Below are 15,827 nucleotides of genomic sequence, written 5' to 3' on the forward strand. Positions count from 1 at the left end.
TGCCTGAGGGCAGAAGATTAAACGGGTGGTGTCCTGGATGGGATGTGTCCTTGATGATGTTTTTGACTCTTGAGAGATAATGGAAGTGAGCAATGTTTTCTACTCCTTTTATCATTCATATGAATGAATGATGCATTTATATAGTGCTTTATTGTATATTGTTGTACACCCAAAACACTTTCCAATCATGTAGGGCAGGCGTAACCAACCCTGCTCCTGGCGATCGACTGTCCTGCAAAGTTCAGCTCCAACCCTAATCAAAACATACCTGAAGCAACTAATTAAGGTCTTCAGACTCACTTAAAAATTAAAGGCAGGTGTGTTTGATTAGGGTTGGAGTTAAACTTTGCAGGACAGTCGATCGACAGGAGCAGGGTTGGCTACCCCTGATGTAGGGGGTCTCTCCTGAAACCAGTGTGCAGTATCCACTTGGTTGATGCGAAAGCAGCCACAGGACAACGGCGCCAGGTGGAGTTGTCCCTGGTGCTCTTGCTATGTCCTCCGGTATGTTGTGTGTCCACTGAAAATCAATTGTAACATTTAGCTTGGACTAAAATCCGTACTCATTGAGGTTCTTAGGCAATGTATGCATTAGCCGCATTTCCACTGTCAAGCTTAAACCGGGGATGCTAGTGTGTTTCCACTGTCACTTCCGGGGCTTGATTGTGCCTCACTGGGGCACAAGGGTTTTTTGGCCCGACGAAAACCTTGGGCCACAGCAGGCCAGCTGGGGCTAGAGGAGGGGTTCTGTACAAAGGCAGAGTTTCTCAGCGTCTGGAGAGCGTCAGCACCGCGGATCATTTCAGATCAGAAAGTTAAAAGCTTCAACACCAGCATTAAAGCATTTTTAAAATAAGTTGAGTTCAAAAATCACTCTTACTCAGCAGCGAGTGTTTGAAATAACTTGATCCGATATGGATTATAATCAATAAACAAGGCAGAAATATTTATAAACAACGTAAAAGTCTGTACACGCTACAATAACGTTAACATGGTAAATATGACCGCTTGAAGAAATCAGATGTCAGCTTTTTAGTCTCTATCACAATCGTGAATTTGTTTATTAACATATATTATCTGTCACAAGTCTCGTCGAGAGATTAGCTTGAAATAGAGATATTATCTTTTATTCTTAATGTGACATATAGGCTACTGCTACAAATAAACAGAAAGACTGAATAAGCAGGCTATTTTCATAAGCGTTAAAAATAAATAAAATAGAAATACATTTATTTCTGTGTGATTAATTTTGAGTCTTGATAAATTAAATCATTATGACCAATGTATCACTTATTCTATAGTAAAACATTGATGCTTTTGAATTAAAATATTTAACAAAGCATGCAAACAAACGGCCACTTTTATCATGTTCGTTTTGGGATCGCGCTAGTTCCAGTGACTTATTTCTTAGTTTTCTGATAACTTCTCTTTGTTAGTGAAACGATGAGGTTGCATGACTTTGTTCCTGAGAGGCATGTAAAGGGCGTGTATTAGTGACGCGCAGCGGAGCATCTGGCTAGACTGTGGAAACCCAGGAGAGCTAAGAGTCGCTGCATCCGCCATTGTAAACAAGAATAAGTATTGGTTTTGTATTTTTAGGAAATAAAGATAACCACTATAAATATGAATAATTTGTATTTATTTAACAGCTGTGATGGTAGTTATGGCATATATCTTGCACTACCCTTCCATCTGGCATCCTTCCGTTCAGTAATCCATTTCATTTTAGGAAGGTGCGATGGTGAGAATATGTGTGTCATCAATGCATCCAACCACACTGGAAATCCTAAAGGAAATTCTAAATATCATATTACTTCAAGAGTTTGCAGCAAGATGTTAACAAATGAATGTCATTTTAAAGTGGTACAGCTTAAATATATATGCAAAATTAAATAGAATTCACTTCCGCTGTAAATTTAACTTCAAATGAATTAATGCAGCCTCTTCATCTACAGGATCCCTTGTAAAAATGTATTATCTATCATATTTACAGTGTCTGCATGATGAAAAGGAAAGTGGTTTCTGAGAAAAATAATCTGTTTCCATTTGCATTTAGATTATTTTTCTTATCCATCTGGCAGATAATTTTACTTATTTACCCCAGGAAACAAGACTACATATCATATTTTATATAGGAACTGCATCTTGATTTAAGATTTTTTTTCGTACTTAAAATAATGCAACAATGTCATCAATAAAAGCATTTTGCAGCATTAATGAATGAATGAGGTATTTAAACAACACTCCACTTTAAAAAAGTGGAGGACACCAAAAGAAACTCTGGTTTCACCAAAGAAAATGTCACAGGTCGGAGCGGACCACAGATGTCGTGAGTCACGCCCCTTCCTAGTTTCCACCTCGAGGAGGTCCCAAGAACACCCCAATGTTCACTTCCACATACTGACAATCGAAATTGGGCTCTACCAGTACCCAGCCTTCAGGCCCGTGATCTAGTTGGGGGAACCTTACCCATATTATGGCCTCACTTAGGGCCGGTACGGACAGTGCATAGCGGCAAGCTACTCGACCAGTCTCTTCCCGGTCCCTCCAGACCCTGGTCATCTGGCGACAATCAGCCACAACACGTTCCCATTGTTGTCGTTCTGCAGGCGGTATTTTCTGAATGGGCTTGGCCCGAAATATTTCCTCCCAACACTCCGAGAGGACGTTCATACCTAGGAGGGCTCTATGAGTTCCCAAGCAGTGGTCTTGGACGATGATCACTCCTTTCAGGGGCACGACAATTCCGTGAATTTCCAAGTCCGCTAGTCTGTAGCCAATATAGGGGATGTCTAACCCATTTGCTCCCTTCAGGGTGAGCCAGGGGGCCTCTGTTCCTTGCACGTTCTGTTTCCCAAACAGCTCTTGTGACAGACTCTCAGAAAATAGGGGGACTTGCGATCCAGTGTCAACGACACATTGTACCTTGATGCCACACACTTGGACCTCCACCACAGGGCTACGCCCAATCATCTTGTCCTTCGAGTTAGCTTCTATAGATAGGTCGCCTTCCTGGGTCTCAGCCACCATCTGAATACACACGGTCTCGGGAGGCAGGCCTTACCTCTTGCCTTGAACCTTGAAGTGCCGAGTCGCAGTTCCTCCAAAAGGGTCTTAGATAACTCCGTCATTTGTTCACGGAAATCTTTGAGGAGTTCCAACTAACTTCAGGGCCTGTTTCCAGTCTGCTGCTTCTGGAACATCCGTTGCAGTGCCACTTATGGCCGCACACACATGGGGGTCTTTTACTTCGTCCTGATCGATCTCCAGAGCCACCGCCTCCTTCTTCAGGTCCTCGAATGTAAGCTCAGGGTCTCTTCGGAACTGCTCTCGGAGGCTCTGACGTACTGGGCCTTCTCTCAACCCCAGCAGAAATTGGTCTCTCAACAAGGTCTCTCCGTCCCCGAGACCATGATCTTGACGTCCTTGTAGCCTCGTAAACTGCTCTCGCAGTCGCAGTGCAAAAGCTCTGATGGATTGTCGGGGGCCTTGTTTACAGTTAAAAAACTATGCTCTAAGGACAGCTACTGGGGTGGTATGGCCATATTGTTCCGTCAAGAACTGGAAGACGGTTTGAGCGGTGGCTCGGATGGCTTCTGGGGCAGCCTGGACTTCCCGCCGTGCTTCCCCCTCTAGATAATTAAGAACAAATTGCAGCTGCTGTGCCGCACTCAACCCTTGAATCCCGGCCAAATATTCGATCTGAGCTTTCCATTCGGCTAATCGTACTTCAGACTCAGTTCCGCCGTATAACAAGTATAACAGGACTGGACACGGCAAGGACAGAGGGGCCGCTGGCTCTTCACTCGGGGCACAGGTAAGCCTGTAGAAAAGACAACTGGGGCTTCACTTGGGCATACAGGCGGTTGTACAACACAATATGCTGGTTTTAGCTTTGGGCATAGGGTAAGTACATCAAAGGTAACTGGGACTTCACTTGAGCATACAGGCGAGTGTACAACACAATATTCTGGCTTTAGCTTTGGGCATAAGGTAAGTACATCAAAGGTAACTGGGACTTCACTTGGGCATACAGGCGAGTGTACAACACAATATGCTGGCTTTAGCTTTGGGCATAAGGTAAGTCCATCATAGGTAACTGGGACTTCACTTGGGCATACAGGGAAACAGGAAGTGATGTAACTCACAGACCTTTGAGGAAATAGACGTCAGGCGTTCCTTTTCTGAGGCTTCAACCAACTGCTGATAGAGATGCGGATCGAAAGCTGCTGCTGCGTTGGGCCGAACACGGCCTCCGCTGATGTCACACACAGGTAAGTTGTTTCACCCGGGGTGTGCTACACTGGGTGGGTCGAACGCTTCCCTCTTCTTTCTTCCAACCGACAGGACAAGAGATCTAGACAGGACCGAACCTTTGAAGAACCCCACAGCAGGTAATAATGCACATACAGCTGATTTCCTCCTACAGCAGCCAACTCCTCACCGTTAATACTTCCCACTATATCCACACTGTTCTTACTTGAAATTATTTACCGTCACGTGGAGAAGAAGGGTCAGGATGTCATCGACGGCATATAATCGGAGATGTTTTCTTCGCCCGCCTCAGTACTCACTTTCCTTCGCAGGATTTCGTCGTCTGACCAAAGACTCGTCCTGGAAATCGTGGAGACACTGATGCAACGAATATTCAGATTTGAACGTCACCGCCACGACACCCCAACATCTTCTCTCGCTCACTGGTCCCGGCTCACCCACAATCCTCCTCCACGGTGGGGCCGCTCACATACTATGCCACAAACTCACAAAAAGGCTCACAGATAGTTCACTCTAGATGATTATGCTGCTGTACGATGGTTTAGGGTACTCACACCGTTACTAACACAAGGTCTCTTTTCCCTCTTCTTTCCAGCTCCTGGATACTTCTCCTGCTGCCACGTGACCTGTCGAAAGGGCCTCCTTCGGCGATACTTCCGGTGAGTCTTTCAGTTTTCAACCATACTCAGCCCTGTTTCTGTTTCTGCCAAACCCTTGTCTCCGTCTTCGCCCAGCCAACAATATCCTCCGCCTTCTTTCCGCTGCACTCACCCAAACACTCCAACTCACTCGCCGTATCGGCTAGAATAAAAAAAAAACTCCCCCTCTGCAGTTTCTGAGGCCCTCTTTATACTCCTCCTTCTCTTCACACTGCCCAATCCGCGATCGCCCCGCTCATCTATCCACCTGCGATCAATGAAACCCTGATTTCCTTTCCCGGAGTTCCCGGAAGTAACCGGTGTTTGAGGATTATGGTCCGGGCGGAACCAATCTCCGTCACTTTTAGTTCCGCCCTTACAAAATCACTCCGTGACAAAAACCTGCTACTGACCAAGTTAGGTTCACATAGTAAGTTACTATGGTAATTTACTGAGAAGTTTAGATTGGTCTTTTATTGGAACCAAATAATCTGAGTTTCCCTTTTCTGGCGTTAAACTCTTGAGTTTCAAACAAAACCTGCTTTATGGACTATCCAATTGATATGTCCACTTGAGAAGAGTGAAAAGTGCTCCTAAAAAGTATCTAAAAACATGACAAAAATGCTTTCAACAGGTAATATGCTTCCAGAGGAAGATGACAGCTGATGAATTTGTGTGTAACATGCTGATATGCTGTCATTAATAATAAAAATCTTGCAATGTGATTTTTCTGGATTTTTTTTTTTTTACATTTTGTCTCTTAATAGTTGAAGTTTACCTATGATGAAAATAACAGGCCTCTCTAATCTTTTAAAATGGGAGAACTTGCACAATTGGTGGCTGACTAAATACTTATTTTCCCCACTGTGTGTGTGTGTGTGTGTGTGTATGTGTATGTTTATATAAAATATGAGAGAGATAGAGAGATAGATAGATAGATAGATAGATAGATAGATAGATAGATAGATAGATAGATAGATAGTGTCACGGTCATTAGTTGGAGTGCCCATAATCTTCAATAGAGGGCACTCCACTCAAGGACTCATTCAAGAACTCCATTTCCCATCCTGCCTCATTCCTGGTACTAAGTGCACACAAACGCCTGCATCTGCACTCACACCTGCACCTCATTTCAGCTAATACACACACAATATGCAGCATACTCACTCCAACAGTTTCTTAAGTCTTGTTTAGCCTGTCTAACATTTCCAAGCGTTTCTGCCTGTGTTTGTCTTTCCCGTGTTTGATCTTTGGACTGTGTACTCCTACTCTGATTCTCTGCTGCCTGCCCCGATCTCTGCTTGTTTCTGGTTTCGACTCTGGTTATCCCTGACACACCTGAATTCTCCCTGTTTGACCATTCTTAAATAAAGCACTGCAATTGGATCTGAACAACTCCGACTCTTCTTCTTAACAGATAGATCGATATTGTGCAATGCAATCAATAAACATATTTCCATAATTGCTGAACTTTAAAAAAGAAAGTTGCTTTTAAGACATTTCAAATTGTGTTTGTATGGGTTTATTTGTGAGTGTGTTTAATATGAGTGGAAGCAAACAAGTGAGATTTTAATATGTCCAGGGAACATTATGATATGATGTTTAAAGTAGAAATATTCACATCATTAGGTTGAGGCTTTGGGCTTGAGGTTGCCATTTCCTGGGAATCCTGAGAGGCCACGGACAGGCTGTCTTCAGCTCTTCTGGAGGTAGACATAGGTCCTGCCCTTTTCCAACTAAAATTTAGAAGCATAGTACATAATACAATACATTTAAAGGGATAAGCATCTTACACTGCCCTGTGATTGATAATTTACATTTATAAACATTTAAAGAATATTTTTGAATGCCAATAGTCTTATGAGGATACACCTACTCTTTTGAGGTGAACTGGGAAGCTGAAGATGGATGGAATAACACCATCTTGGTGAGTAGATGGAGTAGTAATGTAATTTATACACAGATGTCTGTAATATTAATGTAAAATTTGCACATGATATCTCAGTAATACTAGCAGAAGTGGGAGGGGTAACTTGATTTGTGCTTTGCCATCATGCGTGTATAATTTGCTTCCTGATATAACATGTGCAAACGCAACAGCTATTATGTCCGGTGGAACAATTTATGTATTAACTTCAGATTGGATTGTGTTGGTAATAGGCACCAAACGTTACGTTACGTTACGAGTTTAGGAAGGGAGATACATAGCCTAGCTAACATTAGCTAGCTACAATTTCAGTACAGTACTATCAAAGATTCTTGCTCTTTCTCAATTGTCTGAATTTAAGGACAAAATACAATCAATGTTAAATCTTACTTGTGAAAAGTAATCCCCCGAGCCCTAATTGCAATGGTCCATCGATTAGAATAGGAAAATGCTGCACTGTGCTCTGGCATCTTAACTGCTGCTACACAACAAAACCATGAGTACGACCAGATTAAAATGTCGGCTGCAAATCTCAGTGCCAATGGCCAATAGGACATCTACCTATATGATGTCTATTGATAGAGTCACAACACAGGAATGCCCTTTAAAGTCTCACAGTGGTGCAGACAACCAGGTGTGACAACTCTGTGTGCAGCTGTTTGTTTTGTTCTTTTAACTTAGCACATGAAAAAGTTCAGTGTATTGCTATTGCTGAACTAAACTCTCGGTGGCAACAGATAATGCCTTTTAGGTGTTTCTTTCTGATACATGCTCCAAGTACCTTTTTACATTCTTCAGTTGACCATATTTTTTCTGGATGGATACCAGATTTCTATATCAAGTCCAATCTGACTGACTCTGTCACTACTGAGTCCATGTGCTCTCCTAACAATGATTTGAACTCACTCTTTCCCCATAAAGGAGTAGCTAGTCCACCTTTCTTACACTGTAAGCCCGGATAGGTTGAATTTACTTTAAAAAATTTGAGGAAACGGGTTGCCTTAAAAACTTTAAGTAATGGCTTATGAAAACTTGAGTGCATTTAACTTAAATGCATGAAAGGGTGGAATTATTATTTTAAGTTCAAAATACTGAATGCAAAGTTGATTTCACTTACAATCTCTTGTAATATCAATTGCCTTGTCACACGAACTCCACTTACTATTTTAAGTTTAAGTAACAAAACCTTTGTATTCATTGCATGTGCTAAACTAGAATGTTTAAAGATGATCCCTACTCTGGATGAGTTGAGCTGGGTATTTTCTTGACCAAGGCAGAGAATTCCCACTGGAGTTTCACTGTACGAGTCCTTGTCAGTCACATCCTATCATTGAAAGAAACGTTTTGACAAGGAGAGAACATAAACATGCCAGTTAGACAATGGTTTTTGTGCACCAAAAATAGCCTGTGACTGTTCATAATGAACAGCATTGTACAACATAAACCACACTGAAAGTAATTTATATTAACCCCTTACTAGTAACCCCCCTTTTTTGGCATGGAGACCGAAATTACATACCCAAAATAAAAAGGTTTCTGCTCATGATTCTTTCTGACTAGATACATAATCAACATATGTTCACAAAGCTGACACTTTAAAGTTTACTGTTCAGGAATCAGAATCACTCAGACTGTTATGATAATAGAGATATATAAGCTCAAACATAAAAACAAAAATAAAAATATTAAAAACATATGTTTTAAATGTATTTAAAAAAATGTTGATGTAGGAAATGAGTTTGAAAACACAGTGTAGCTAAGGCCACAAGTCTTCCAAGACTTCATAAAAAATTTCATAATCGAATCTGTAAAACTGTGAATTTTATGAAATATTTTCTAAGGCCATGTCATGTGTGTTTTTAGAGAAGGCTAATCAGATTGATTTATGGCCTTTGTCATCTCTGTAAGATCTCACATGTAAACTTTCCTGTGCTCTTTGTGTATGTTTCACTGTTGAAAACTGCCCGAATCATGATTGTATTGTTCTCACCAAACGGTTCTTTCACACCTCCGCCAAGTATGACACATTATCCGCATTATTCTTTTATCATTATTCTTTTGTTTTTATTCCACCTTTATTAGCCTTGATTGTGGTTTTTCAGGCTTTACAAAGCAACAAAGCAGCGATCTCACTTCAGTCTCTCTTTGCATTTAGCCCTTATTTATCAAAAGTCTTACTATAAAAATACAACAAAACATTTTCTTACGACCTTACGTGAATTATTGAGACAAAAATGCATTTTGAAGAAGAAAAGCACCTGCTATTAGTAGCATTGGTGCTAACGTTAGCATCAAGCTACATCTGACAATTTATGAAATTATTAGTACACTTTTACTCAAAACTCACTTTAAACCCCGATCGAGTGTTTATAATAACTTCCTTTAGCGATCAGGGGTGGAATTTGGTCGTTTACTGTTGTAAAAATATGTTATTTGTAGCCTTTTTCATCGCTGCACAAGTTAGCATTTCCGATGTACATTTTCGATTTTTTTTTATAAAAACGCCCCAGATCTCAAGAAATTCTCATACCAAGCTTTACTATCGTAATCGCGGGTTTATTATTCGGATATTTTGTGTGTACAGAGGTGTTTCAGTGTTGTTTTGGCCAGATAACTACCAGGAAGTGTGCAGGAAGCATATGACACGATGGGGCGGTGTCCAGATATTACACTCTCAGATTGACTTTTGGGAAGACCCAATCAGAGTCTGAGCCACACAGCACGAGCTGCCGGCACAGCAAACACATACACAGATCGCTGGGAGAGGCTGTTTATCATCAGATCGCGTAAATCCGTGGAAAATGAATAGAAATGACGATTCTGTCTGAAGAAATATGAAGTAAACATCAGTAAATATATCCATATATCTCCGCAGATATGCATCTTTGGTCTGTAAATCCTTATTGACGCTGTTCAGTGAGTCTATGTGAACACAAATAAACCGCTCTTGACGTGACTGAATATGAGGGAGTTGTGAATTTCTATTCAAAATGTGGCATAATACGGATTTATTATTTTGCACTCCTGACATAAATCACTAAATATCTGTCACTGCAACAATGTTTTATCAAAATATTGGTCAAATATCGAAGCTTGAGTCTTTAAACTTTCCATTGATGCACAGTTTGTCCAGATGAAGTAAGACAGTGATGTTTAATGTGCTTGAAAGTGAAACAATAATAAACTGGGGCCGTCAGCGATGTTTGCACGCAAAGGGGTTAAAAGGACGATACTGCATTTTTATAAAATGCCACATTCAGATCTGTACAGGTTGCAACACTTTGCCCAAAATATGTAGTTTACTCACTTTCAGTCACAGCCGTGCTGAATTTTTTTTCAATGGAGCAACCAGAACCTAAAAAGTGCAATCAGAACTCCCCATTTGAGTTTTAGACCCAAAAACATTTTCACAAGTTCCAACTGGTGACCGTAAAGTTCAATAACTAATTGGGCAATTGTAAAAGCATTCATAGAACTTTAGTTATTGGGAGCAATTTTCAACTTTTTCAATAGGACTGCGACTGAAAGTGGGTAAACTATCTTTGTTCGGCCATAAAATAGACTTAATGGAGACACTGATGCTATTCAAATAATTTTGAAAATGAATGACAGTGTTCATTAACAGCTAAAAAGGAGACAAAAGGAGCATGCACCTGCAAAATTTACAAAAACAAATTAACTTACAGAGCATGTCCTGAAGAAGGCAGAAGAATCATCTGCCAAGATGACAGGCAGTCCACGAAGACATAGGCACCTGATGTCTGTTGGCTCAGTGGTCTGCAAAATAGTGGACACAAGAGTTAAAACATATCTTGCTAAGGATACTCACATCAGGGTTTCCCATACATTCATTAATTTGTGGTGCCCCATGTGTGTGTGTCTGTGAGTCTTTTTGAATGTGTGTGTGTCTTTTTGAATGTGTGAGTGAGCGTGTCAGTAAGTTTGAGTGTGTGTGTGTGTGTGTGTGTGCGTGAGTTTGTGTGTGTCTACCTCCAGGTTGTTGTGTTTTGGTGTGAGTGTGTCCACCTCCATCTCCAGGTTTGTGTGTGTGTGTCCACCTCCATATCGGCGTGTGTATGTGTGTGTGTGAGTGAAATTTGCAACAAGAAGTCTGTAGAGCAGTCATAGAAAGTGTAGCAATGGCATAGCAAAAGGGTTAAATATGATATATTTAACCCTTTTGTTGTGCCTTAATCCCCAAACACCACCAATATAATCTAATTCTGTGGGAAACACTGCACATGTATTTATCAAATAAATTCCAGAAATTCATCACAATGAATTGTCAAAAAAAGAAAATTAGGTAATGAAGTGAGAAAAGGAGATGATTAAGGAAGGGAAATGAGATGGTAAGAATGAAAAAGACAGAAAGAAAAAGATAAAGAGCAGAGAAGAAAGAAAAGACAAATTGAGATGAACAGAGAAAGGAAAGATGTAGTAGACTAATGTAGTCAAACCAACCTTTGTCTGACGTAAAAGCTCAGCCAAAAGCTGGCCGGTAAGGCCTTTCTTCTTCCGAAAGAGGTCTATCAGCCTTGGAGAGAAACGGTCAAGTTCATCAAAGAAATTCTCTTGCAGACTTTTCCCCACCACTCTGGAGAACTCGTAATAAACCTGAAACAAAACATGTATTGCATATAAAGCTAAAAACAAGAATCTATGGACAAATTGTATTTAACATTACAGTGACACATACGTCTTTTTTAAACACTCGGCAGTAATACATACCTGGCTTTCTGTGAAAAGAGCTAGCCATCGATGTAACAACTGGCTGATGGCAGGTTTGTTTTGGACAACTTCTTTTCTCCGAAGCGCAAATGTCTCTTTCTTAACAAGGGACCCATTTGGCTTTGTCTTCATTTCATTGACCAAAACCTGGCGAGCTTCTTCCAGGCTGTGGTCATCCCTCCCCTCTGGATATTCAGGTAGGAAATTTAATTCTCCTTTCCTTGGCTTTTTTTCTTCCCTTTGTTAGAAGGGTCTGCATTTGCAGTGTACCTTCCACGTTTACCACCATTGACAGTGACATCAACTCGTCCAATCTGGCACATTTTGGTTCTGTAGTTTCCCCATCTTGAACTTGAGACTGTCCTTCCATCCATTCCAGCCGGAGGATGACCTTGATTAAGGAAGGGAAATGAGATGGTAAGAATGAAAAAGACAGAAAGAAAAAGAAAAAGAGCAGAGAAGAAAGAAAAGACAAATTGAGATGAAAAGAGAAAGGAAAGCGTCTCTTCTTAGCATCTCTTCTTTAACAGAAGAGATGCTAAGTTGTGCTCAAGCTGTTTTTCTAAATCATGAAGATCAGTCTCACTAGCTTCTACACTGACATCTTCTAAATCGTCCATATCATCAGCATGTGACATTTGGTCTTGTGCAGCATCAAGGTCATCGCTTACATTATCCAAACCAATGATTTCTGACTTTAAACTTTTCCATTTCTGGTCCTGGTGTACTTACCTCTTGTGTGCTTTGAAAGTGGAGTATATACTTGTTTCAAAGTTACAGTCTTTATACGGGCACCTGACTTTATGGTTTACTTTTAAGTGTGTAGTACGCAGGTGAGTAAAGTAGTCAGTCTGAGAACAAGACTCGGCAAACCCACATGACAGACAGCAAAATTTAACTGGTGCATCTGGTTGCTGCTGATCAGGAGTTTTGGTGTGAAGGCGAGATAAATGTACTTTTAGTGCATTGAGTGATTTAAATGTACATGGACATTCCTGATAATAAACAAGGAAAAGGCTGTGTTCTTGCATAACTTCCATGTTTTAGCCTATAATGTTGAAATAGCTGTGCTCTCTTTTCACAGTTAAGAGGGCAATACTTACACTTCCAAAGCATATTTTTCAGAGGTTGGTATTCAGTTTGTTGCTAATATCAGGATACTGGGTTCAAAGGAATCTCTTCCTATGACCTGCAACACAATAAAACAAAGAAAATAAGAGACAAGGGAACTTATATAAGCTACAGAAGTCTAATGCAACAATATACCTGTATTTTCAAAGTAGCTAACATTAAAGATATAATGTAATTATTAGGGGTGTAAAGTTATTGCTAATATACTCTGTCATAATCCGGTTGCAATTCACTTTCTATTAAGTGCTTGAAGGTAAAATAATCACTAATGCGAGACATATGTCATACATAAGACAATAATACAATGAACGGTCAAAGTCATTTACATTTAACGTTAATACTAGGAAAAAACAATCCAATGTGGTCGCTAACACTCTTCTTCTCACTGAGTGCGTGTCCCTCGCTCAGCGTGGATCGGGCTGTGTCACCAAGACGCTAAAGCTACAGGTGAAAAATGTCCAGTCGAACTGGTTACAACAACAGCTTTACACTGCTCACAAAAGCCCCTCCAGTAAGAAAAAAGTAACGTTGCCCTCCCTTCCCCGCCGCCATGAATGTGCGTGGTTTTCGCCCGCGGCGCCTCTTAGGCCGGCTGAGACGCTTGCGCCACGCATCCAGAGAGGCAGTTCAAAGCCGGGCAGCGCCCGCCAAGTCGCTACAGGTGGAAAATGTCCTGTTGAACTGGTTAAAACTGGTTAAAACGACAGTTTTCCAAGTTCACAAGCGCGTTAAGCGAGAAAGGCAATTTGGCTAGCTAACGTTAAGCCATCAAACAGGTGGTTACAGGTGATGTCCGTTGAACTTAATAAAACGTCTTACTCTAAAGTTACTCATAAAAAGCCCCTCCAGTGATAAAAGTGACTTACTTAGCTAGCTAAGTACCTTAACGGATGACAATGTTAATGTCCATCGACGTCAAACTGCTTCACTTGGACTTCTCACAAACAGCGCACCAAGTGAAAAAAAAACTTGTAACGTAACATTATCGTTAACTAGCAGGTGAAAATGGCTGCCGACCTAGATTAAGATAATGTCCTACTCACCAGCAAACCCCTTGTATCAACACACAAATACTGAAACATTAAGTTGAATAACTCCTCAGCAGCAACGTTAGTTAAATCAAAGTTACTTACCATCTCTGGCGAGTTTTAGCAGAAACTTAACTGTCCGCGGCGAGAAAGTGGTGTCTTCTCGGCAAAAAGCATAGACATGGCGGCAAAGTGACGGCGATCACGTTCCCATCGTGCATTGCATGACTAAAACTTGGGAATTTTAAGCTATTCCACTTAAAGTTATTTACAGGCTCAACTAGGTCTACAAATTAGTATTAGTGTCAAAGAATTACTCAACCTCGAGCCAATAGCCTTCGAGTATGAGATGTGACAGAGTATGTGATTTGTTGAATGTAGTAACGAATACGCCCTTCAATGAACGAGTTTCATATGAGTCTGAACTAGATCTAGAGATCTTATCGTTCGACAATGAAATGACTGAACTGGCTCACATGTCATTCGTAAACAAACTGAATGAACGGATACATGTCGTTCGTGAATGAAATGATCTGGCACATAGCTTATCTTGTTCGTGAACGAAATGAATTAGAGTAAACTGGGTTAGTCTGCCATTTAGCATGTCAATCTCGGAAAATGCAAAGCGCAGTTATAGGTACAGTACTGTGCACATACGCTCGTTTTGATATTTAGCAACTCCACGTTTAATCCATAGACAGTAAAAGAAAGGTTTAATCCCCAATTTATGGATGTGAATATAGAATATACAAACTGTCTGACCAAACAATTAAAATGCTAATTAGGCAAGAAAACTTGTGCTTTGTTCATCTGAACAACTCAATTAGACTTTATATATTGAATGCGATTATACACACATTTTAATAAAGCCAGATTAATTTTTGTAACAAGTGAATACGTTCGTTGACTTAAGACATAACACAGAATACACGCTTTTTTGCCATCTGCTGGCATATTTTGTGTAAAACGAAGAAATTATCACTGAACGAATCTGAACGAATCATTTTGGTGAACGAACTGAAAATTAACAAATCTCTAGAAAGAATCATAATTTCCACCACTAATTAGTGCTGCAACGACGCGTCGACGTCATTGATTATGTCAACTACAAAAATACATCGACGCGCCACACTGTTTACATCTCGCGTAATGGCATATTGGGAATGGAGAAAGTGGCTTTCTATCACAAAACAGAGACCACTGTTATCAAAAGTATTGGAAGACTTTAAACAGAGGACAAATAAAATTTGTCAAATTACCCAGCCGGCACATGACCGACCTTCAACGTTGAAATATGGTTGAAATAAGGTCAGTTGTGGTTTCAACGTTGAAACAACGTTGATTCAACGTTTAAAGCTGAATGGTTGAAAAACATCAAGCACATGACCAACTTTCAATGTTGAAATATGGTTGAAATAAGGTCAGTTGTGGTTTCAACGTTGATTCAACGTTTAAAGCTGAATGGTTGAAAAACATCCAGCACATGACCAACTTTCAATGTTGAAATATGGTTGAAATAAGGTCAGTTGTGGTTTCAACGTTGAAACAACGTTGATTCAACGTTTAAAGATGAACTGTTGAAAAACTTCCAGCACATGACCAACTTTCAACATTGAAATATGGTTGAAATAAGGTCAGTTGTTTTAATGAAACAAAGTTAAAAATGTTTAATGCTAAATGGTAGAAAAAGGTTAACAAGCTTTTAAATTATTTATATTAAATTATTTAAATTAATTAATTTATTATTTTTAATAGCATTTTAAAATATTTTAGTCATGATACCTATTCTAAAATCTAAAGGTATATGTTAAATATTATCATCATTAACAACAATAAAACTATATACATTTCAACTCCCATTGGTAGTTTTATTTTATTACTTCTATCATGATTGGTTAATCTGGCTGTCATTCAAGAAACTGGACAATGAATCGGTTCGCGCCTTTCTACATTTAAAAATATGACCGTTATTGTCGTCTTTCTGTGAGTGAGGCGGCTAACTGTGAGCTGCTGCTCGTTATAACTGACTGCTCGGTTGGTCCCGAATTATTTCATATTTGCGTGTACATTTTTTTTTTATTCGAGCGAATTTGAGTCGTG

The 15,827-nt window shown here is 40.1% G+C and overlaps 2 protein-coding genes across 3 annotated transcripts in view; one reads left to right on the forward strand and one right to left on the reverse strand.

Annotated features, from left to right (window-relative positions):
• LOC113047422 (zinc finger protein 721-like) overlaps positions 1 to 15,827 on the forward strand; it is a 153,083-nt gene that overhangs the window by 83,444 nt on the left and 53,812 nt on the right. The gene's annotated exons all lie outside the window — the stretch shown is intronic.
• Positions 7,115 to 14,288, reverse strand: LOC113047502 (uncharacterized). 2 transcript variants are annotated; one of them, XM_026208891.1, is made up of 4 exons: positions 11,569 to 14,288; positions 11,302 to 11,454; positions 10,525 to 10,617; positions 7,115 to 8,164 (listed from the first exon to the last, which is right to left on the reverse strand). In XM_026208891.1, the coding sequence occupies exons 1-4, from the start codon at positions 11,698 to 11,700 to the stop codon at positions 7,913 to 7,915; spliced, it is 630 nt and encodes a 209-aa protein (XP_026064676.1). In that variant the 5' UTR covers positions 11,701 to 14,288; the 3' UTR covers positions 7,115 to 7,912. The 2 variants fall into 2 exon arrangements, with proteins under 2 accessions (XP_026064676.1, XP_026064677.1); XM_026208892.1 differs by lacking the exon at positions 7,115 to 8,164 and having other exon boundaries at positions 10,170 to 10,617.

This window comes from Carassius auratus, chromosome 28, assembly GCF_003368295.1.
Source record: "Carassius auratus strain Wakin chromosome 28, ASM336829v1, whole genome shotgun sequence".
Taxonomy (NCBI): Eukaryota; Metazoa; Chordata; class Actinopteri; order Cypriniformes; family Cyprinidae; genus Carassius; species Carassius auratus.